The 20,490-nt window shown below is 39.6% G+C and overlaps 2 protein-coding genes across 10 annotated transcripts in view; one reads left to right on the top strand and one right to left on the bottom strand.

The window, feature by feature from the left end:
* Positions 1-138: 138 nt before the first annotated feature.
* On the bottom strand, positions 139-8,794 carry ASTE1 (asteroid structure-specific endonuclease 1). The gene is made up of 5 exons (XM_017862328.1): positions 8,701-8,794; positions 7,367-7,489; positions 6,107-7,223; positions 5,956-6,004; positions 139-200 (listed from the first exon to the last, which is right to left on the bottom strand). Exons 3-5 carry the CDS (start codon positions 7,196-7,198, stop codon positions 139-141), a joined length of 1,203 nt encoding a protein of 400 aa, XP_017717817.1. The 5' UTR covers positions 7,199-7,223; positions 7,367-7,489; positions 8,701-8,794.
* A 295-nt stretch (positions 8,795-9,089) lies between these two features.
* Positions 9,090-20,490, top strand: part of NEK11 (NIMA related kinase 11) — a 318,233-nt gene continuing 306,832 nt past the window's right edge. For 3 of the 9 annotated variants that reach the window (XM_017862321.1, XM_017862317.1, XM_017862322.1), the window contains exons 1-2: positions 9,256-10,206; positions 11,764-12,033. In XM_017862321.1, coding sequence (XP_017717810.1) covers positions 11,864-12,033 — 170 coding nt within the window. In that variant the 5' untranslated portion in view covers positions 9,256-10,206; positions 11,764-11,863. Of the gene's footprint in view, positions 10,207-11,763; positions 12,034-20,490 lie in introns of those variants that run through there. The other 6 variants (XM_017862319.1, XM_017862325.1, XM_017862318.1 and 3 more) reach the window with 6 other exon arrangements.

Here is a 20,490-nt window from a genome sequence, read left to right as displayed (position 1 = left end):
TTTTGATGACTCCACATCTAAGTTCTGATATAATTAATGGGAGTAAATAATCCAAGAATACTTTCTTGTTTGTGTAAACTCTTGAGCAAACAGTTTGCAAGCAACATGCAACAATATACTCCTGTAATTTCCAGTTACCTACCAGGGCTGTTGATTATGGCAGTCAAGGGTCCCACTAGCATTGCGAGCAGTAAGGATTGTAGATGATGTAGCTTTGTTTTGGTCTCAGTGTGCTGCAACCAGTAGCAACTGACAGCAACGGGCAACTTCAGTGAAGCAGGGATTGGCTCCAGGATGGTCTGTTTCACCTTCAGGGTTTCTAACAGAAGCATCTGCCGCCGCCTCAAGGAGAGCTGAAAATACCAAGCATCCTGCAAGTTACTTTGGGAAATGTCTGTTGTTTTTTTTTTCCATCATAGCATGAAGAGATTTAATGCTAATGAAACTTCTGTCAGCTGTTAAAACTTCTTGTGGGGAAAAAAAAATCAGCCACACTCACAGCATTTAGAACATGAATAAGATGCTTTATAAATACGGTTGGTTGAATGGGTGTACTGCATACTCCTACACAACCTTTACTTATGTCTTTCCATCCTCTTTGTATACGCTGGTGAGCATCTTCAGTGCACATGTCACATGGGAAGCTTGTTAAAAATTCAATCCTGAGGCCCTACTCCATAAATTTTGATTGACTAACCTGAGAGAGAGCCCAGGAATATACATTTTAACTAGCAGCCCAAGTATTGTACTTTGAGAAACAAAGCTCTATACTCAACCCCACCTGTTGCCTGTGTAACAGGCATTTGCCCTTCAACATGATGCCATTACTAATTGCCTCCAGAAGACAAACGTTGCTTATAGGAACCCTTTGTGGCATATACTCTTTCTATTTGTTTGGGTCCTGTCTCATGTCCCTTCCCTGTTGAATGCTTTATTGTCTTTGCATAAAAGACACACAGGGATTGTCCCAGGGGGCTGCTTGTAGATTAGAGGTATATTCAAGGGAGATAGGAATATTTTAAGGACTACTTGCATTGTGCTTGCAGTAACACACCACACTCACTTTTACTTCATGGTTTAAAGTGTACTTCAAGTAAAAGCTCAGAAGTAAACAGCTATAAGAGCACTGAGGTTCTTGTTGAAATAATTTTACCTCAATGAATTACCAAGACTTGTAAGAACCAGAAGGGACCTTACAGGTCATGCACTCATAGGAACATTTAAAGGGCATCTTCTGGGGGACTTTAAAATCAAACTTTATGGAAAAAAAAGTTGTATCCCTAGTGTCTGCACATAGCCAGAAAAAGATTTTCTGCTTTCTGGAAAGTTGAGATGGTGATAGATTTCTCAGCACGTAACATCTAGTTAGTAGAAAGAGTGGTTGACAGCTGAGACTAGAGATGTTCACCTGAAACAAAACACATCATAAATGACAAAATAGTTTTGTCATTAATGCATGAAAACTTTAGTACGATATTTCTAAATACTGCTTTTAATAATATTGTGATAAAAATTTTAAAATTAGAAATATGCAAAGAGCTTTATAGTATAACCAATCACCTCTACTGGAAGTAGTTTTAACTACTTAAAGTAAAGTGGAAACTAAACTCTTAAACTGGTTTTTAAAATGCACTAAGTAGAGCTAAGAAAATACACCAATTCTTTTCTGATATATAGTATTTAAACTACTGAATTATAGAGCCAAGTTACAACTTTTCATAAACAAAGCAGTCTGGCTGTGACTTCAGAGATGTTCTGCCCTGCACTAACCCTATGGCCTTGTTCGAAAGGTTTCAGACCTTTTCTACAGTCTGTCTGACTTATCTGTAAAATGGTCATTATAATGACTTGTGTAAGATGTTTCATCAAACTCACCAGTCCTCAGTTCCTTCCAAAAGGGGAAGTACTCAATTCACAGCCCTTAAAGTTAGGTTCTATCCCATGTGACCACTACTTTCCCTCTTCCCCAGGGGGAGCGAAAGTACAAGCCTGCAGAAGCAGCTGCCCCGAGAGGCAGAGATGCCCGGAGAGAGACTGGTCTACTGGTCTTGGCTGCCTTACTCCTTAAGAATGATCCACTTCTGTGTCTCCTTATGATTAACCTTCCATTGGTTAACTTGAATGGTGCTCTGTCCATTGCAACTAACATAACCAAAATGAAAACCTATCCCATGTGGTTATTGTGGGAATTAAATGAGAGACTATACAGTTTCTATTAACAACAGCTGGTCAAAGCAGATAATGTATTACAACAAGATGTAAAAAACAAAATGAATAGGTACTATCACAAGGTTTCTATACTTGTTCCTGCATTTGTGTTTGGAATCACGTTAGCACCTGGTACATTTATAATTTTCATGGGCTAATTAGAACAATTAAGCATTGAGCTAAATTCAGAATTGATTAATTTATGCCAAGAGAAAGCTGGGTGATGGCACAGCACAGAGAGTGAACTAAAATTTCACTCTATTTTGAATCCAGGTAAATGAAGAGAACACTAAGTCATCTCTACTTAACAAGGAATGTAAGCAGCCTGCTATACTCATGGATTCAGTTGGATTTCCATGTGGGGAAAAAAGGTGTCCTGATCCCTATTTCACACCATACGCACCCCCAAAAAACCAATTCTAGCTAAGTTATAGATCTAAATGCTAAACGTGAACAGCAAAAAATTTTCATGACCCTGGAGTAGGCAATTTCTTAAGCAGTTCATAAAAGTGGTAACCACAAATAATAAAAATGTAAATTAGAGTATAGTAAGAACTTCTGTTCACAAAACATACTAGAGTGAATAAACAATGGGAGAGACTATTCACAATATGTTATTTGACAAAGGTACCGTATATGGTAATAAAAATGAACAAAAAACTGTACAGAAACTTCATGTAACAGAATATCAAATGGCTAATGAACACATGGAAATGGAAAATTGGAAAGAACCCGAATGCTCATAAGCTGTATAATGAAAAAGAAATGCTCATAAGTGTATAATGGTAATATACCAAAATAGAATAATGTTACAGCAACGAGAAATCGGCTACTCACAGCAATGCAAATGAATCTCATGTGGAATAAAAGCCAGATGAACAGTTCATTTCTAAAGTAAAAATTCAGTTAAAACTATTCTGTGTTGTTAAACAGTCAGGAGAGTGATTATAGGGAGTTGCAGAGCGAGTGACTGGAACCAGACACTAGGAGAAGCTTCTGGGGTGGCGATAATGATTCTTTGCATGGATGTATAGACCTTGCAAAAATTTATCATGCTGTACAAATTATTTGTGCACTTTACTTTGTTTATACTCAAGGAAGCATGAATTGCAAAGGAACAAGATGAAACGTTAGGAGTTATGGATACATTCATTATTTTAATTGTAGGATGACTTCACAGATGTAGACATGTCAAAACTCATTAAAGTACACACTTTAAATATGTGCACTTCACTGTACATTACTTCTCAGTAAAGCCATTAAATTTTTTTTTAAAAAACTCTCCTTCAACAGCACCATTTATGTTTCAGCAGAAATGTAATTTCAGCAAAACATTAAGAATGTAGCTATAGTTTGAATTTTATTGGTGTGGGTAAAGTGTTAATAAATCCCTTGGAGAATTTGACTTATGCTCCACTTTCTAGTTTTGTACCCCTGGAAATGTGCTAAAGGTAGGTTGTCAGTTGTGTTACCAAGCATTATAAAGATGACTTATAAAATTGCATCTAAGCTTAAACTATATATAAATGTACTATAAATACCTGGTGGGGACACCATATCTTGGGGTTCCCTGAGTGCAGTGTCTTAAGTAGGCTATCCCTCTCAGGGACCTAACTAGCTATGTTTATGGCATGAATTATAAGAAGACTGGATCCTATAGGGAACAGGGCTTTTAAGCCAGTGAAACCTTTTTTTCTCCTTTATTTAACGGAGATATAATTCATATGTAATAAAAATCATCCTTTTAAAGTATACAATTCAGTGGGTTTAGTGTATATATATTTTTAGAGACAGGGTTTTGCTCAACAGGGAGCACAATCACAGCTCACTGCAGGCTTGACCTCCTGGGCTCAACAATCCTCCAACCTCAGCTTCTTGAGTAGCTCTACCACCATGCCTGGCTAATTTTTAGTTTTTTTTTTTTTTGTAGAGACAGAGTCTTCTTGTGTTGCCCAGGCGCTGGTCTTGAACTACTGGCCTCAAGTGATCCTCCCACTTTGGCCTCCCAAAGTGCTGGGCTTACAGATACGAGCCACCTTGCCTTGGTTTAGTATATTTATAAACTTGTACAGCCATCACTAATTCCAAAACATTTTCTTCACCCCGCCACCAAAGAAACCCTGGGGGTTTAACAGTCACTCGCCAATACCAAGAAGGCTCTTGCACTCATACACTATGACATTCATCTCCTGTCTGAGATGTGACTGATGAGGAGGCTAAGAGGCTAGTTCCTGGTCAGCTGTATAGCCCAGGGAATGGCACTACTGGTGTTTTGAGCTAGAGATTCTTTGTTATGGGGCACTTTCCTGTGCACTGTAAGTACAGATTATATAATTTAGCAGCATCTTTGGCCTCTCCCCACTAGATACCAGTAGCAACCACTACCCCTTCTACTCCCTAGGTAGGGACAACAAAAATGTCTCCAGGCATTGCCAAATGTCCTCTGGGGGACAAAATCACCAATGTTGGTAAACCTTTGATGTAGACTGATAACAGTGCTGGGAGAACTCTGACAGAAAAGGAAAACCTGACTCAAACCCACTGGGAAGCTGTGGTTGCTGTCCTACATCCTTGAGTAGACTGGTGCCACGTGTGGTCTATGAGTCTTATGAGACTGAATATTTCATTGGATCTAAGAAAATCCCCTAATGGGCATTGCAATTGTTTTTTTGTTTTAAGTTATCTGTATTTAATTTCTGAATCTAGTTTGCTTATGAGCATCGTTTCATATCTATTTGTAATTTTAAATATGTAATATAAAAAGACAACACTGGGATCCATGAGAATTTTTTTCTCCTTGAAAAGGTGGTCTGTTACTCAGGTTTAAGCAACACTGAGTTAGGCTAAGAGTCATGTTTTCTGTATCAAACTAGGCAAATAACCATAATGACACAAAAACCTATTTCTTTTTTTGTTTCAAGACGGAGTCTTGCTCTGTCGCCCAGGCTGGAGTGCAGTGGCGCAATCTCTGGTCACTGCAAGCTCTGCCTCCCAGGTTCATGCCACTTTCCTGCCTCAGCCTCCCGAGCAGCTGGAACTACAGGTGCCCGCCAACATGCCTGGCTAATTTTTGTATTTTTAGTAGAGACGGGGTTTCACCTTGTTAGCCAGGATGGTCTCGATCTCCTGACCTCATGATCCGTCCGCCTCGGCCTCCCAAAGTACTGGGATTACAGGCGTGAGCCATCACGCCCGGCCACAAAAACCTATTTTAAAAAAGGTCTTCATTAATAAAAGTTAAAAAATTAGACTTTAGTATCAGCACTAACCTTATTTGAAATCTGATGTAGTCTGAGATATTATGCCTATCATTAGTGTCTATACTTTTTTTTTCAGTTGTGAATTTTTTTCCTTTTAGCCACATAACCCCATTCTATTGATAGCTAGTATTAACCTAGTAGTAATAACAATATAGTAGTAATAACTGTGAAGATAACACAGACTACTGAAGTACAGTGGAAATGGTAGATTTAGAGCTAAAGGAGCTGGGTTTGAGTCCTAGCACTGTCACTCTCTGGCTAAGACATTACCTAGTTCACTCAATTTCTAGATTTCTTAGCTATGAAATGAGGGCAAGATAGCACTCAACCTCATCAGTTTGTTATAGTAAGCGAGCTAATATACAAGACAGCACTTTGTAACCTGTAAAGTACTTTACAAAAATTTCATTAGTATTATAAATACTTACCTCAGTCAATTTGCTTAAGTCAGAATGATCCTTGGCCAGTTCTACTGCATCAATGATTGAGGTTTTGATATTCTTATTAATCCTTTCTACTTCACTGAAAGCTAGAGGCTGAGGAGGCAACGCATTCCTGGATGTCTTGTCCAGATGTGGTGAGGCATTTAAAAGAAGCCCATAGATGATTTGCCTGATGGGCTGAGATATTCTGTGGGCGTTTGGTTGCTGCATGTTTTCCACCTGTGTGTGAAGAATGGTCCGTCTTAGGACCAAAGCATCACTGATGAAAGGTGATAGCTGGCCTTTAGCTAAAGCCACTAATACCCATTCTGGTAAACCAAGATTCAAGGCATCTGGACAGACATAAGTACCACACTGGAAGAAGTCCTGCAGCTTCACCTGGGACTGTTGGTATTCTTCCATGGAACAGCAGAGAAGTTCCTTAACATTTTCTCGATCCTTTTTTGGGAGGTATTTCAGAACATTATCTAGTGCTTCAGTAGGGTTGGCAAAATGAGACAACCAATTCAGAAGTCCCAGGATTCGGTGGTGTCTCCTCCCTTTAGAACTGGTAGCTCCAAGAGGAAGACATGCTTTACTTAAGAATGTCTCTATGATAGGTAGATTAATATGGTCATTTCCACATAGCACCGCAAAGAGAGGCAGTAGAGCTTTATTCATATTGCTAAAGTGATGGCAGAATGCATCAAGGGAAAAGCATTTGGCAGGGATATAGTTTTGTGTGCCCTTAATAGTGTTAATATTTCTCCACTGAAAGCTATTCAATGGGCAAAACCCAGTTTTCAGGTCAAAAATGCAAAAGTCACTATCTGACGATAACACAGGGCAATTCCAATGATTAGCAAGTGTCATAATGTCCCGATCTGCTTCTGAAAAGCACTGGACAAAACATACCTGCAGCTTGATCAAAACCTGTATGAATACTTCCCGGATGAGTAAGGGACATACATACCCACTCCCACCAACAGAAAGGGAATGGGCCATCTGGATCTTCTCTCTAGCTCTATCCTTTAAAGTTGTAAGCTTTTTATCCGAAATGTCACATCCTCCATCTAATACAACATATGGGCATATATTACAAGCAAACAGTGATTCAAAGAATTTTTGTACAATATCTGCAAAAGAATCATAGTCCCCACCATACCGGAGCTCCAAGTTTGAATTGAAGGAAAGACGGTGGAAAAGAGCATAGCCATCAATGACAATTTTTGTGTCCCGCAACTTCAAATCAGTGAAGAACTCATTACTGTGATCTTCCACAAAACTCATTAGTCCTCGGATACCCATGACAACAGTCTAAAGAATTAATCACCTGTTTAAAACAACAGAAAGCATTTTCAATTGATGCTGGCTATGGGGCACCAAGTCATTGCTTCCAGCACCACTAAATCAACAGCAAATGTTATGAAGTGCTCTTTAGATAGAACATAGATATCAACATCCATAAATTCTTACCTAGATCCTCAAGCAATGTTAGCGGTTTGCTTTTTCATTCTCCTCTGCTTTCTGATACAAAGCACAAACTCAATGGTTTCATGGGTTGTGATCTTTGGATGGTGACAGAGGCTGCTGCTAATTCTAAAGAAAAATCATTAAAGTCCATTACTGACACAGAAGTATAGAAATTCTGTGAACTTTGATTCTGAAGTGGTAATAGTCAACATCTTACAGCACACAGTATTTGTTTTGTGGGGTCAAAGTAAAAAGTCCTAAGCTTAAAAAATGATATCATTATTCATCTCATAATCACAAAGCATTTGGGCTTCAGTACAGTGAGCTGTGTAGGACCTATGATAGCGATCAAGTTTTTCTTTTGTATTGACAGTCACGGAACTTCTTTCAGACTTTAGGCTTGTGGGCCCTTCTTAATTGGCATAGTTTTTGGTATACGGAAAACTGCTTCATGCCTCTAGGAACCCCTCTATCCAGTTACACCCCTAATCACGAGCTCTTTTCATCTTTTTTGTTTTGTTTTTGAGACGGAGTCTCGCTCTGTCGCCCAGGCTGGAGTGCAGTGGCGCGATCTCGGCTCACTGCAAGCTCTGCTTCCCGGGTTCACGCCATTCTCCTGCCTCAGCCTCCCAAGTAGCTGGGACTACAGGCGCCCGCCACCTCTCCCAGCTAATTTTTGTGTGTGTTTTTTTAGTAGAGACGGGGTTTCACCGTGTTAGCCAGGATGGTCTCGATCTCCTGACGTTGTGATCCGCCTGCCTCGGCCTCCCAAAGTGCTGGGATTACAGGCGTGAGCCACCGCGCCAGGCCTTCATCATCTTATTTTGCATATCTGGCCCAGTTACTCTTCCTCATCTGGCTAACTTAACTCACAGGATCAGAATTGATGGTTTTTCTTTTGGCGCCTCAGGCTTCAATATGGCGCAGCACGGTACTGTTACATTAAAATCGTGACATTTTGTCACTCACGGATTTTTTTTTTGCAATAATTTCGAGTTTTAGAGATACTGCATTAAAACTTATCTTGATTACTGAATTTTATTGCGATCCATTTACATTTTACACTTACCTCACGCTAGTCCCAGCCCTGTCAGTATCTCAGAACCCTATCCTGTATAGTACTTATTTATTTGCAAGACAGTCTTGTAAAGCGTCGACAAGCAGAGACCCTGTCAACTCGTCCTATGCAAATTACAGGGCCTTGCATCGACAGTTGCATACAGCTGCACAGGGGAAAGGCGGGCAAAGGTTTGACCTAAGTCTTCAAACACAGGCCTTCACACACCGTGCCACCTCGGCCCTCACAACGCGCCGCCCGGACCTGCAGCAGAGCCCACCTGCTCTTTCCTCCCAGAGAAGTAGCTCCTCCATCAGAAGCCCGCTAGAGCCCAGCGAGGACTGGCTCCTGCACGTGAGAGTCCAACCCCAAGAGCGGGAACCGGAAGTATGCCGTGTGACGTCTCTGGGAAGTACAGTTCCGGGATGCCGGTGGCGCCAGACTGCGCCAAGGAGCAGGTGCTCCCGGGCCCGGAGGCGCTAAGTAGCTAAAGAGGGCTGGGACGTACGTTCCGAAGTGGCTACTGTCAGGCTAGGAAAGCTTGACCCGCCGATCCTCCTCTCCTTTCTCCGCCTACTTGGGTCGGCGAACACTTCCGCCTTGCTGCAGCCTGATCCCGACTTCCCAGTATGCCCCGCGCCGTCTCCCTGGCGACGATTCCAAACAGCCGTGGCCCGCGGTGTCTGGCGGTCGGTAGGTGCGGTTGCCCCTAGTTTGAGGCCTGCTCGATTACTGGCAAGACTTGGGCAAGCCCCGGGGGTCGCTCCGACCGCAACAGGGAAAGGTAAAGCGCACTGTGCTCCTCGGGGCTCGCCAGGCTGCCCTGCGAGGGGGAAGGTAATGGTTTCAAGCTGTTCGGGCTGGGTTCCGAATCTCTAGGACTCCATGGCTGCGATCTCCTCGCTTTCCTGGACGTCTTATCTCCGCATCTACTCCAATCTCAGTGCCCCTCAATAAACGTTAACCTGCTTTGCCAAAATGTAAATGTTTAAAAAAGTGAAGAAGCACGGAATTGTTCGTTTTACCTTAAGGTTAAGGTTTACTTTAAAGGTAGATTTCTATTATAGCAGAACCTGGTGACAAATTGGCTTCCTCTTATTACCTGGGAAGGTAACTACTGATTTTCAACCTGTGGTAAATACTCCTCCTTCCGTTGTGTTTTGCCCCCAGCCAGATCTGTTTCACCGAGAAGCGGTAGTTTGCACAAGTGGTAACTTTCTCCAAGTTCCCATCTAGCTTTCTCAACCAACTTTTTTTCCCTCCTTTGGGCGGGAGTTGATCTCCTGGACACTTATTTGCCCTAACAAGATTTATTAAACACCTAGTGTATGCCAGGAGTTATGCCAGGGATTGGGGATGCAGAAATAACGAAGATGTGTTCTCAGTGCCCAAGTTCACTCACAAACCTCGAGGGGGAGGGTGTTGTCAAGTGAACAGATAGTTCTAGAATCTAGACAATGCGAAACATTCTTGGGTAGGTTTATGGTTGCACAGAGGAGACTGATGGAATGGATGACCTAAAAGTGGACTGGAATGGGGGTGGCAGGGCTGAGTCTGTGAGGTTGGGCGGGAGGGAACCTAGTCCCAGAGTCTTCTGCAGCCCGGACCAGACTGCTTAAGCACTGCTGGGTTTAGACTGTCCTTTACAAATAGGAGCCGCTAGAAGTGAACTTTTCATAACTATTCTGTCCGTCCGTAATTCTGTCCTTCCCTAAAGGGAACCTTAATCTCATCTTTAAGGAGAATTACTGGGTGACCTGAAGGACCCTTTTCGGTTGGAAAGGCTGTAAGTCCATATATTTATTTGAACAGCTTAGTGTGGGCAGACGGCATCACTTTTATGACAGTGAAGGGGAAGTAAAAACAAAGGTACATTTAGAGGCCTGCTCTCTAGTTGTTTTTTCAGCAGATTTTACTAACATGTCTTTGGAAGGGGAAAAAAAAGCTGGCAACTAATTTCATTGGTATCAGGTACAACTTAACTGATTAATACATTTTAAGAAGGAAAATGTTGTAAATGGGCATTTACTTATGTTCTGTTTTGAGATTTTTGTGGTTACTTGCCCTAGTAGTTTTTGTGGTTGACGGACACCATCACGTAAGGCCCATTGACCATCCTTAAAAACTACGTTTTTGTCTCATAGCTTTGGAATTGTTGAATATGAAAACCTAGCTTCAAGGTATAAGCAGTTTTCAATTAAAAGGTTATTTCTATATAAATTTAAAACAAAAGCACACTTTTCTTGATAACTAACAAAACATTTAACATTCTGATGGAATAAAAATGATTTTACTTTGTACCTACTCATATGAAACAGTCCTGCCTTTCTTTTTTTTCTTTTTTTTGTTGAGATGGAATCTCGCTCTGTCGCCCAGGCTGGAGTGCAGTGGCGAGATCTGGGCTCACTGCAAGCTCTGCCTCCTGGGTTTATGCCATTCTCATGCCTCAGCTTCCCGAGTAGCTGGGTCTACAGACCCGCCACCACGCCCGGCTAATTTTTTTGTAGTTTTAGTAGAGATGGCTTTCACTGTGTTAGCCAGGATGGTCTCGATCTCCTGACCTCATGATCTGCCCGCCTCAGCCTCCCAAAATGTTGGGATTACAGGCGTGAGCCACCGCGCCCAGCCTAAACAGTCTTGCCTTTCATAACTGTCACATCTCATAGCTCCCTGAAGAACTACAAATATATGTGTAACATTTATATTCCACTGACATTAAAAGATATACACAATGTGTACAATAGGAACTTTAGAAACTAGAATTTGCTGAGCATGGGAAAAAATTCTCTCTGAATCCTTATCTCTCTTTGCATCTGCTCTAATAAATGCAAAAACTGTGGTTTAACATCTACAGAAAAAAAAAAAAAAATCTAAAGGAAACAGCACCTGCTAATTCCTTGTTTAATCCTAACTCTCTTTGTAAACCAAAGTAAACATAAGGTGGGAAGAGGGCATTACAAAAAGGTTGATGCAGATATATAGATTTAAGGAAGTGATAATGTTCTTGTATTTGGAGTCTTTTATAAGTAGGTGGGGAGTATAAATCTTAAATGAAGAGATTGTTGATTGTAAAACAGATGTCCATCCCAGATATTTGTGGAAAGTTGGCTATAATTCAGTTCTGCCAAATTTCAATGTACAAAGGGAGGCTCTTCCTGTGAAGGATTGCCTTCTACTGGAATTTGTGGTATCTCTACCTTTTAACATTTTTCTTTCAAGTCGTTAACCAATATGTTGTCATTCAGTCTGCTGATCAAGGTGCAGATAATCACTGCACTTACACTTTTTGTTAGAGATCGTTTAGCATCCTTTAGACCTGATCTTTGAATTTTTCATCTTTAAGGAATTGACCAACACTGTTTGGATGAATTTGACCATTTCTTAGGAGACTCGAATGTTAAGTTTCTATAAATGAATGAACCAGTTCTCTCTTGTTTGGAGCAATGCTGAAATTCCAAGAGGCAGCTAAGTGTGTGAGTGGATCAACAGCCATTTCCACTTATCCAAAGACCTTGATTGCAAGAAGATATGTGCTTCAACGGAAACTTGGCAGTGGAAGTTTTGGAACTGTCTATCTGGTTTCAGACAAGAAAGCCAAACGAGGAGAGGAACTGTAAGTAAAAATACTTCGTATGAATCTTGAGTAGGCTGCTTTTTGTTTGCAAGTCTTAGCTGATTAAGAACATGAAGGAGGCCAGGTATGGTGGCTCATGCCTGTAATCCCAGCACTTTGGGAGGCCAAGGTGGGCGAATCACTTTGAGGCCAGGAGTTCAAGACCAACCTGGCCAATATGGCAAAACCCTGTCTCTACTAAAAATACAAACATTAGCCAGGCAGGGTGGTACATGCCTGTAATCTCAGCTACTCGGGGGGCTGAGGCACAAGAATCGCTTAAACGCAGAAGGCAGAGGTTGCAGTGAGCCGAGATCATGCTACTGCACTCCAGCCTGGGCAACAGAGCAAGAATGTCAAAAAAAAAAAAAAAAAAGCATGGAGCAATGTCCACTTTGCTCTTTATACCAAACCAAGTATTTCGTGAAGATAGGTAAGCTCCCTAATTAGTCTTTCATATTAGGTTTAAAGACATTTCAGCAGGTGAATATAATATCCAAATGACCTCGAGAAGGGAGCTAGAAATGGGAAAGATTATGTGAAAATAAGATGTTTGGGCATGCCACAGTCTCAGTGACAATATTGCTTCCACTTAACTTGATTGGAACTTCTTGAATGAGAAAATAAGAATTGTTCATCATGACTATTTTTAGAAGTATTACAAAATACAAAGGAACAGTTATTAACATTTGAGATGAATAGGGTATACCAAAGAAAGTACAGTATTAATTTTCTTTGGGCTTTCTATGGGGGAGATTTTCAAATTCCATAATCAGAAAGCCGTCAGATTAAATACTTAAACCAAATGGACAGTCCCATTTAAAATTAGCTTATGTTGATGCCCGCCTTGTCACCTTGTCTCTTATTATAATCGGACCCTATACACTTTGATAATAGAGAAAACTCTTAAAACTTTAGATGGTACCTCCCTTGCAGATAAACCTCCATTTTGGTATAAAGGTTTTTTAATTTCCTGCAATGGAAAGTAAGTTGGAACTGAAGTTAGGGTAAGAAACTTGCCTATCAGAAATGCGGGAGGAACAGAAAGCAGAAGGAAGAATGATCCAAGATATCAGCCCTTAACCCCAGAAGACCACATTTTCATCCCATAGTATATTGTTTTCTTCTGAGGTTTTAAGGCTACTCTAAGTTCTTCCAGCTTTTGCCTATTGGATATTTCAGAGTGGATTTAAAATCAGTGTGATAAACACTTTTCTACATCCTCATAGGTCATAGGAATTGTAAAGGTAAATGTTAGTGATGTTACTACTTTGTTTTGAAACTCAACCTTTTAAATGGTCTCTGTCCAGAATTTTTAAAAGCTGTAATTATCTAGAATTTATAGTTTTAGTTAATTTCTACATGAGGGATGATAAAAGAGCTGGCGTTTTCTGATGTCCTTAGAACATGCATTATGATTCCTACTGAAAAGGATTTTTTTCCTTTAATCCTAGAGGTGCTTTTCTACCCATTTAGAATAGAATGACAAATTTCTGACAATTATTAGAGAACCTTTATGGAAACGTTGAGAGTAAGACCTAAACCAGACCCAATACTTCTAAAAACTACACTGTAGGATCATATCCAATTTTGGTTTCTTCAACTAATGAGGAATATGAAAAATTTTAAGATAATTCACAGGAGGACTAAAAAGTTGATTAAAAGGATGTAAAATAAGATGTATGAAGATCAAACTTGAAACCTTTAGACTTGAGATAGTGAGTGGAGAAAGTGTATTTGTAGTTGGGGGGAAGAGAGAGAGAAAGAGAACGAGAGAGAAGAAAGGGGGCTGGGGCTGGTTGGTTGGTAAGTGAATTGTTAGTGATTTTTCTTGTACCTGAACCAATCTTAAAAAAGTATGACCAGAGCTGAAGATGGCAGACAAAGTCTGTGTTTGTGGAATGAATCCAATGGTGAGGATAACGGACAAAAATCATTTGGCACCAGAAGGTCTAGTCCAGAATCTCTGCGAAAGGAATCTTTCATCATCAGAATCCAAAACATATTATTGCATACTGGCCACATGTGGCTTTCAGATGTCTTTTGTTTGGTCTGGGTAGTGTTTCTTTTTAGTAAATTAGTCAGTTTTTTTGTTTTGTTTTGTTTTGTTTTGTTTTTTGAGACAGAGTCTCACTCTGTCGCCCAGGCTGGGGTGCAGTGGCATGATCTTGGTTCACTGCAACCTCCACCTCCCAGGTTCAAGTGATTCTCCTACCTCAACCTCCCAAGTAGCTGGGATTACAGGAGTGCACCACCACACCCGGCTAATTTTTGTATTTTTAGTAGAGACAGGGTTTCACCATATTGGCCAGGCTGGTCTTGAACTACTGACCTCAGGTGATCCTCTCGCCTTGGCCTCCCAAAGTGCTGAGATTACAGGCATGAGCCACCGTGCCTGGCCAGTAGTTAATATTTTTAAATGAGCAGCTCATATAAATTGAGCATGTTGTCTTCTCTAGGAAAAAAAAAAAAAAAAAAAAAAGATTTGGTAACGTTTGCTAACATCAGTTCCTGTGTAGCCACAATGGGCTGCTAAAGCTAGGTAGCAGCTACTCCTTTAGACAAATTCTGTATTCTCCAGTTAGCCACCTTCCTGCCTCTCCTCACTGTCTCTTGCATACAGCTGCATCACACCTTTCCACCACCTGTCAACCTTTGTAGACAATTGCTTTTAGAATTATTTGCTAAAATCAGAAAAAAGTGTGAATGTGACTACTCACAAAATTCTAGAATGCTATAATAGAAACAGAGCAGTATGGTGTCATTGTTAAAATACCAGCTTTGGATGTAAACAAGGAGTAAAGCCAGGCCTGTTNTAGGAAAAAAAAAAAAAAAAAAGATTTGGTAACGTTTGCTAACATCAGTTCCTGTGTAGCCACAATGGGCTGCTAAAGCTAGGTAGCAGCTACTCCTTTAGACAAATTCTGTATTCTCCAGTTAGCCACCTTCCTGCCTCTCCTCACTGTCTCTTGCATACAGCTGCATCACACCTTTCCACCACCTGTCAACCTTTGTAGACAATTGCTTTTAGAATTATTTGCTAAAATCAGAAAAAAGTGTGAATGTGACTACTCACAAAATTCTAGAATGCTATAATAGAAACAGAGCAGTATGGTGTCATTGTTAAAATACCAGCTTTGGATGTAAACAAGGAGTAAAGCCAGGCCTGTTCTTAATGTGAAGTCTAGATTCTGCACATTCCTAATCTGAGCTTTGGTTTTCTCATCTTTAAAATGGGTATAATACCTCATAGGACTGTAATAATAATACGATATCTGCATATTTATGTAAGATTTAGATATCACATTGCGTCGCTCATAATTATCCCTCAAAAGCAGCACAGATTCACCTTAATTATAAACAATCCAAGTTAAAGGAATAATTAAAGGAAGCCTAACAAAACTTTAGCTAATTACCACCCAATGACTGCAATTGGAAACCTCTAATAAATGGAAGGTTTTTTTGGATTATTTTAAATGAGAAAATTTCCCAAATAAACCAATCTGAAACCAGGAATGTAATTTTAAAAACTTATTCAATGATTTTTCTTGAGATTGTAACAATTCTGTTGTCATCTTTTATATCTCTATGGCTGTCCAAAATAAACTAGTTCTCAAAATGTGAACCTTTTAGCTAAGATATCAACTCATCAGTGATTGTTATGTGTAATGCATGTATGGAGGCAGGAAACTAAACTCGTTTTTTGTTTTTTTTTTGTTTTTTTTTTAGTGTTGATACTGAATCATTAGTTTGTGAGCAAAGCACATTATAGCACTACTCATTGTCTAAGCAATTTGACTAGATAATGGTTTTAAATTATGCTTTACATGCTAGACATAGGGAATTGGTTAATGTTAGAGGTGGCTAGAAGGTGAATAGTTTTAGAGATTTTATAATGGTATGAATGCTATTCCTTCAACACATCAGAATAGGTATGACTTCCCTTTTTGTTTTGCAGATACACCCTTAACTTTTTGAGCTCATGAGGAAGGTATCAGACTCTACCTTGGTATCAGTGTTAAAGGAGTGACTTGGGTAGACCATAAATTTGTAGGACTTATGACTAGTTCCTGTGAAATACAGATTCCTTATGTACGTTTCTAGATTTAATCAGAACTTGACAAAATGGAAGAGCTATATGTACATAGTACTTAACTTTTCAATCAAAGTATTGCAATTTATCATTATGCCACCTGGGGGCATCACTCCACCATTGACATTTTGCATATGGGATGACCTGTAATTTTACAATGTAAATACCATATTCCTTTACATTTTTATTGACTTTCTGAATTAGCTGTGAGATTAAAATAAAAGCTACAGACATTGCACTTGCTTGATGCATGTTTGTAGAGTTTTCTTTCTGGCATAAATATCGGGCATTGCTTGTTTCATTATAGCAGTAGAATAAAATTAAACTGTTAAAATGCGTAGTGGATAGGATAGAGGTTTTTCCTTTATTATGCATCATGAAATTCATAAAACAATATTTGAGAATATTTTCTTTCATAATTATAGACACTCTGGTCTAATTATGTTGTCATAGTCCTAAAAAGATTGTGCTAGTTCTTATTCATTTTATTTTATAGTTTTGTTAAGTTGTCAAAGTATCTTTTCAAAAAATCAAACCCAAAAGATTTGATCAGCCAAGAAACTATTTTGGCCCTTAACATTAGCATAGTGCATGTAATTTAATAGAAAAGAGATGTTAAGGAAATAGGTTTACCCTAAAATACATGATTAAACTTGTAATTAATCATGGCCACAGCTGCAATGAATTTCAACATTCATCTTATTGGCATAGAATGTTTGTGATAATGATTTTTTAAAAATTTATCGCATTTAAGATACAGTGATCTTACTATGCAGAGTTGGTTTTCTGCTATAGTCTGTTTTAACCTGTCAACTATTAAGTATTTAATACAATTTAAATATTAAACCTTTGCTTTGGACTCAGCACGAGAGAGGAAACTGAGGCAGTAGGAGATAAGGCCTGGCCCTCAGGTGCTTCCAGTCTGGAAGACGAAATCAGCACACACAAAACAACTAGTATACAGCACAAGACAATGCTTAAATATCTGTGTGTCAGGTTGTTGCTGCCACACAGATATTTAAGCATTGTCTTGTGCTGTATACTAGTTGTATACGGAGATGTTGGAGTGGCCACTGCCTAACTCCCTTTCTAGCTCAATATGGTAATTATCTTATTGTTTCTATGTACTATCTAATTTATGTGTATTTTCCCCCTTGGTCCTATCCATGTACATATCCAAACATTTTCCCCCTTAACTGTGATCCTACATCTTGGTCTTTGCCTAAATATGGGAAAAATGGTAAACATGGAAATGTTTTATCTCTATAGAAGGCATTTTTTTCCCCTTCTATCTCATATGTCTGCCTAAGATGAGGATCAGGAATTAAATAGGAAAAGGCCTACAAGTCCTTAAAAAAATGTCCCTCAAGTCCAGGTTCTTGCCTCCTCGGAGAGCTCTTGGGTCCATATTAAAGCAGATTTTTAGAAGTCCTAGCAAGCTGATTTCCCACCCAGCTATGGAAACAAAATGAAGGATAGGGGGCCAAGAGTTGATGCTAGAATGAATCATACTAACAGAGGGGAGTGGTCTTAGACCATAAGAGTAAGGGAGGTAGAAAGTAAGAAAAAGATAATTGAAAAAATCCCCAAAGCCAAAACAGTCTGGGTCCATTGTTGTAAAGCTCTCCCTACTCCAGTTTCTACTTATAGAAATCTCAGACATGCAGCCCTGTTCCAAAGTACTGTATTGAGATAGAATCACCAATTGGCATGGAGTCAAAAGGGCTCAGGGTCTTTAAAGGACTGAACCATAGTTGAGTCACCACCCTGGGGTCCAGGCCTCAGCTTTTCATATTCATATACCCAGAGATGGTCAGTCTTGGAGAGGAGCTTATATTAACTAAATCAAGACAAGGTAGATCTATAAACCATGATGCCACTTATTAATCTGGTTCCTGGGATGAACAGTACCTCCTCCTTTTGTGCGCCCTCCCACCATTTTCTGGTAGATGTTCTGGAGAAGCTGTATATCTAATCAGAAGTGAAAATATAACCAAAATAAGCAGGCAGAATAATTGGGCAATTATTCGCTTAAACCAGGTAAAGGCTCTCTTCTTTGAACTTGACAAAATGGAACAGCAGCTGTATGTACATTCTAAGTGGCTATTGCTGTGGGAGCCCTGAGACCCAGTGTTTATCTACTAAATAGCTCTGGATGCATACCCATACAATTATTCTTAGGGTACCTCCTTTCCCAATATTGAAAGGAATGTGTATACATTTTACAAAAAGTTCAGGTGTGCATAAAGAAGCAGTAAAATAATCTATAATCCTGCCTCCAACTTGTGGTCTTTTCTGTATGCATTGACAAATATTCAGTCTTTTAAGGAAACATGACATTGGTACCAGTCATTGCCTCAGAGGTGGGAGACAGGAAGAGAAGGAGACTTCACTTTTTACTGAACCCTTTCTGTGCATTTGGAATGGTGTATCATAGGCAAGACTGAAACAAAACAAACCCCACAAAATAAAGTGAAAAAACCCCACATATGCATTCAACAAATACTGGTCACCGTTTACTGGTCATCTGGAGCTTGAGTCTGGTCCAGTGATTCTTAACCTTGACCAAACGGTGGAATCACAGTATTTAAAAAGTACAGATGCTTGAGTCATACTCCAGTGAATTCTGTTTGGCCTGGGGTATGGCCAAGGATTTTTGAAAACTTCCAGGTGATTCATATGTGTCACTAGACTTGAAATATCTGGTCTGGAGGTAAAAACTCTGCTTCCATAATCATAAATAATTATAGCTGCAATAACTTGTGAAAGAAAAATCTTGGTTCTTGTGAGGTACAATAAACTCATCTATGCTTGCAGGATGGGAGGTTGGGCGAGGCAAGACTTCCCTGAGAACTGTCAGCTGAAATCCGAAGAATTACTAAGAAGTAGCCAGTGTTTTTCACAATTTATTGAGCATCAGAATTGTCTGGAGAGCTTGTTAAAACAGATTGCTGGGCTCCCCCCTACACCAGAGGTTTCTGATTCAGCAGATCTGGTGGGCGGGGCCTGACAATTTGCATTTCTAACAGTTGTTACTGCTTCTCAGAGGACTGCGTTTTGAGGATCCTTGTACTAGGCAAAGGGATGGGAGCACAGTTGTGTTCAGTGTGAAAGGCACTAAAATGGAATAGGGTTCCGTGTTTATACAATCTTATGCTTTTTTAAAGCACGAAAATGTAAGCATTTTCCCATGTTAGTAAATACTCTTTAAAAGCATCATTTTTAATGCCTGCATAATAGTCTATGGCTTTCATGTCATTTAACTGCCTCTTGTTGGATATATAGATTCTGGTACCTTCTTTGAAGTAGAAGACTATTGTGCCTTTTAGCGTCCTCAGCAATTTGATGTGACGACTGTTTCAGCATTTTCTTCCTGTCAGTAGCATAACTGAAAAACTAAGGAACCAAGCTTTGGTCACTGAGAAGTGACAGGCATTCTGTGTCATTCAGTGGAATCACTTTTTGGGTCAGTTGTGAGTTATAGCTACACTTGCTTGGTAGTAATTAGATAAAAATAACTTCTTTTTTTTTTTTTTTTTTTTTGAGACAGAGTCTTGCTGTATTGCCAGACTGGAGTGCAGTGGCGTAATCTCAGCTCACTGCAGCCTCCACCTCCCGGGTCCAAGCAATTCTCCTGCCTCAGCCTCCCGCATAGCTGGGATCATAGGCACGCACCACCACACCAAGCTAATTTTTGTATTTTTAGTAGAGATGAGGTTTCATCATCTTGGCCAGGCTGGTCTCGTGATCCCAACCTCATGATCCACCTGCCTTGGCCTCCCAAAGTGCTGGGATTACAGGCGTGAGCCACCGTGCCCAGCATGAATAATAATTCCTACTAAAATGTGTGGGTTTTTGTAATATTAAAAATACACTTTCAGCTATTCAGATTGTGACTATAATTTCTGCCATTTAATAGCTGATAGCCTTTAGCAAAGCTAATGTTTATACATTGCATCTACTAATACCTACTTATGGATATTTCTGTCTGATTTATTTAATCATTTTAACATATCTTTACTTTCAGTTTTGAGTCATTTAAAGCAAAACATCAATAGAGTTAATGAGTTCAACTTTGAGCTCAAGCTATGTATTCTTATTAAAGCTACTATTTCTATATTATGTGTAGGGGTTCTCTAGTGGTTATCTGTGAAGGGAGAGTGGGTTTATTGAGTGGGCTGAGTTAATTTAATAGGATTCAGTGGTTTACACAGTGGAGAGTTATGAAAACAATTTGGAGGAAACTAATGATTTCTTTCTATTTTGCCCTGCCAGACTTCAAAACACAGTTTCTTTCAGTTTCTCACAGTTTAAAAAAAACTTCCTGCTTATCTTTTTTTTTTTTTTTTTTTTTTTTTTTTTTT

The sequence above is a fragment of the Rhinopithecus bieti genome, unplaced genomic scaffold (assembly GCF_001698545.2).
Source record: "Rhinopithecus bieti isolate Rb0 unplaced genomic scaffold, ASM169854v2 scaffold_62793, whole genome shotgun sequence".
Lineage (NCBI taxonomy): Eukaryota > Metazoa > Chordata > Mammalia > Primates > Cercopithecidae > Rhinopithecus > Rhinopithecus bieti.
This window is presented reverse-complemented; position numbering and strand designations above follow the sequence as displayed.

Excerpts from the sequence above, each read along its gene's own strand:
- ASTE1 (XM_017862328.1), bottom strand. The coding sequence starts at position 7,198 with ATGGGTATCCGAGGACTAATGAGTTTTGTGGAAGATCACAGTAATGAG. Across the intron at positions 6,005-6,106 it reads AAAACATGCAGCAACCAAAC|CCTCTAGCTTTCAGTGAAGT; the intron begins GCCCACAGAATA and ends TTGCCTCCTCAG. Across the intron at positions 201-5,955 it reads TAATAAGAATATCAAAACCT|CAATCCTTACTGCTCGCAAT; the intron begins CAATCATTGATG and ends CTACATCATCTA.